The sequence below is a fragment of the Phalaenopsis equestris genome, unplaced genomic scaffold (assembly GCF_001263595.1).
Source record: "Phalaenopsis equestris unplaced genomic scaffold, ASM126359v1 Scaffold213985, whole genome shotgun sequence".
Lineage (NCBI taxonomy): Eukaryota > Viridiplantae > Streptophyta > Magnoliopsida > Asparagales > Orchidaceae > Phalaenopsis > Phalaenopsis equestris.
The window spans coordinates 1-3644 of NW_018232792.1; the positions used below are offsets into that span (position 1 = coordinate 1).

The 3644-nt window shown below is 33.0% G+C and overlaps 1 protein-coding gene across 1 annotated transcript in view; it reads left to right on the forward strand.

Annotated features, from left to right (window-relative positions):
- The first annotated feature begins 154 nt into the window (after positions 1 to 154).
- The window catches only part of LOC110037017 (protein kinase and PP2C-like domain-containing protein), a 6395-nt gene continuing 2905 nt past the window's right edge, over positions 155 to 3644 (forward strand). Inside the window, exons 1-3 of the mRNA XM_020741580.1 lie at positions 155 to 292; positions 1035 to 1130; positions 2319 to 2525. Of these exons, the coding sequence (XP_020597239.1) occupies positions 182 to 292; positions 1035 to 1130; positions 2319 to 2513 (402 nt within the window). The 5' untranslated portion in view covers positions 155 to 181 and the 3' untranslated portion in view covers positions 2514 to 2525. The remainder of the gene's footprint in view (positions 293 to 1034; positions 1131 to 2318; positions 2526 to 3644) is intronic.

A 3644-nucleotide genomic window follows, 5' to 3' on the forward strand; every position in this document is an offset into this window, starting at 1 on the left:
ATGCATAGATAAGGTGGTATATCTATAAAAATTGACGTTTAGATGTTAGATATGTACATACATAAGACTTGAGCGGTATGTTTGTAAATTTTTTTTTTTTTTTGTTTGTTTACGATAAATCGAATATATGCTAATTACTCTTGGTGTTTAATATTTTTCTCGCATTATCTCACGAAATTTGATGCAGGAGCATCTTGCAAGCTGTCCTGAGGAAAGGACACGTGTTATGAATGAAGGCATGGAAGTGACGTGGCAAGTGGATACGTGGAGGGTTGGCCCTGCTGCACTTCAGGTTTTTCCAATTTGCATGCCATTCCTTTTTAAGTAGACACTCGACCCAAACGACTTAAAAAATAGATTTCGAGTTGGCCCAAATAATTTTTAGTTCGGGTTAGAAATCCTAACAGTTCGTTTTTTTGGGTTGACCTGGAAACATGAAACTGACCAATTAAGCCAAAATTGACTTTTAATTGATTCATCAAACCAAAATTGATCTGAGATCTACTTGAAATCGACTCGAATTTGACATGAATAACTGTTATACCTTATGTTAAATGGGTTATATGATTCTGGTTTGGGTCAACGGATTGAAGGCCGGTCAGATTCAGGTTAAACTTTCTGACCCGTTTAATATTTGGGTTGAGGTTGGGGTTATATAGGGCAGTTTTGGGTCAATCCCAAACCCAACCAGCAAACCCGATTTGACACCCCTAATTTTAAGTGTTTATCTGAGTGATTAGAACTTGATTATTATTATAGCCTTTATTTTTAGAATGTTAAATCTGATGAAATCCCAGTTAAAGGGTTCAGCGTATCATCGATCATTGCATTTTAGTAGCTTAATACTTCATTTCTAGTCATATATGCTAAACATATTTTTTTTGGCCTATATTTTAATATGGGAAGATTACATGCATACAGTTTAATTCCTGGTATTTACATATCTATCACCTATACTTTAATTTTTACATGTATGGCACTTACCCATGCATAAGTATTTATTTTATAGGTCATGATTCTCTTTTTATTTCCAGGTTACACGATCAATTGGTGATGATGACTTGAAGCCTGCTGTGACTGCGGAGCCTGAGATTATAGAAACTTCTTTGTCTGAAGTTGATGAGTTCTTGGTAGATCTCATAACACCTATGCTTCTATTTATATTTTTTATCTACTGATTTCTATATCGGACTACCATGATTGAATAAAGGAAAATTTACATACCCACCACTCTATTCCTATGTATTTACATATCCGACACCTAAAGTTCAACGTTTACACATATGCCTCTTTACCTATGCGAGAGAAGATATATTTCACTTTTTGAAAGTCAAAATAGTGGTATTTTTTATATACAACAACAACAACAAAACCTTAATCCCACTACGTGAAGTCGGCTACATTTTTTTTTTCCATTGCATTCTATTTAGTGTCATATTTTCATTCAGTTCTAACAAATTAAGATCATTTTTTATACAATAAGCCCAAGACTTTCTAGGTTTACCTCTGCCTTTCTTAACATAAATCGAATCTAAAACATCTACTCTCCTAATCGAATAATGAGATGGTCGACGCTTAATGTGACAAATCATCTAAGACGACTTTCTCTAATTTTATCCGTCACATGAGCTAAATTTATGTCATGATTTTTTTGATAAGTTTTACTCAGGCTGTGGATTACCTAACGCAACCCTCCACTTTTCACATCCAGTCTTGGGACCGGCAATTGCAGTGTTAAAATGTTTTTGATATGATGTTAAAATATTTAGTGCCCACTTTTTTCATCAGATGGTATTTTTTATATGATGTAAAAAATTCAGGCGGTATAAATGTAAAAAAGTAATGTTTAGGTGTTTGATATGTAAATACATAGGAATTAGGAAAATTTACTTGCATGTTGTATCCAGTTCCAAAACATACAACTTCAACTGGAAAATATGTAAATGAGTTTCTGAAGTAAAGGTCGAAATAGTAAACGTAATTACCGGGCCAAATTAAATGAGGATATCCTGATCATCAATCAAGATGGACTTACTTTGAGATGCGCGCAATATCATACATACCATCCAATTCCTGTGTTTACATATCTACCACCTAAACTTTCCTCCTTACCTTTCAACTGCCACTATTTCTCAATCACATCAAAAGTAACATATATTCACGTTTAGGTGTTAGATTTGTTATATACATAGGAATTGAGTGCTATGTCTGTAAATTTTCTAAATTTTCCCATAAAAATTGTTTGATGAGTTATATTACGCTAATCTTAAAGCAAATTCAAATATTTTAAAATTGAACTTAATCAAATTTCATTTAAGGTGATGGCTAGTGATGGACTGTGGGATGTTATGAGCAATAAAGAAGTGATATCCATTATTAGAGATACTGTGAAGGAGCCAACACTGTGTTCCAAGAGATTGGTGACTGACGCTGCTGCACGTGGCAGCAAAGATAATATTACAGTCATTGTCGTCTTCCTCCGGCCTGTATCCACGGCTGAAAGAGTTTATTAGCTCATCAAACAGGTAATCATCATGCCATAACTTTCATTGGGAAATTTACATACATTCCCTACTATTGTTATGAATTTACATATATCACCTAGAGTTTGATATTTACATTTATAACACTGGTGCGATAAACATATGAAGTGATATTTTTTTTATGTGATGTTAAGATTTGAGTGTTATGAACCTAAATATTAAAATGTAGGTGTTAGATATGTTTATTGATTGGCATGCTTGTTTTCATTTAATGTGCTTTTAATGATTAGCTTAAATTTCTGCTTGTTTATGTGAGCTTCATAAATATGATTTTGTTCAATTGTGTTCGGCTCAATAGTTGCTCCATAATATATAGAAAGATTTACATGCAGACAACTCAATCCTTATGTATTTATATATCTGGCACCTCAACATTAATCTTTACACATGCATTTTTAAATGTTAAAATATTAGTATTTTTTATGTGTTATGAAAGATTTGAGTGGTTAAATATAAAAAGCATTTTTTGTGTGTGTGTGTGTGTGTGTGTGCAAGGGCCGCTACACCGGCGCCCGGGTGTAGTGTTAAATAAGCAAGGGTTCCCACATTACGGGCGAATGCGGGTAAAGAAGTTAGTCCATGAAACTAATGAAACTAATATTAGGATAGGATCTTGGAATATAGGCACTCTCAATGGTAAATTAATGGAATTAGTTGATATTATGATTCATAGGAAAATTAATATCTTATGTATTCAAGAAACTAAGTGGGTGGGAGAAAAGGCTAAGGAGATTGATAATTTAGGTTTTAAACTTTGGTATTCTGGTAAGAGTCGCACTAGAAATGGTGTAGGTGTAATTATAGATAAGAGTTTGAAAGATAATGTTGTAAAAATTAATAGAGTTGGTGATAGAATTATAGCCCTTAAGATTATCATTGATACTAAGATTTTTAATATTATAAGTGTTTATGCTCCTCAAGTAGGTTTAGATACAGAGTCTAAAGATAAATTTTGGAATGACTTAGAAGACTTAATACAAATGATACCTCTTGAAGAAAGAATTTTTATTGGAGGAGATTTAAATGGACATGTCGGTAGAGTGGTAGAAGATTTCAGAAATATTCATGGTGGCTACGATTTTGGAGTAATTAATGAAGAAG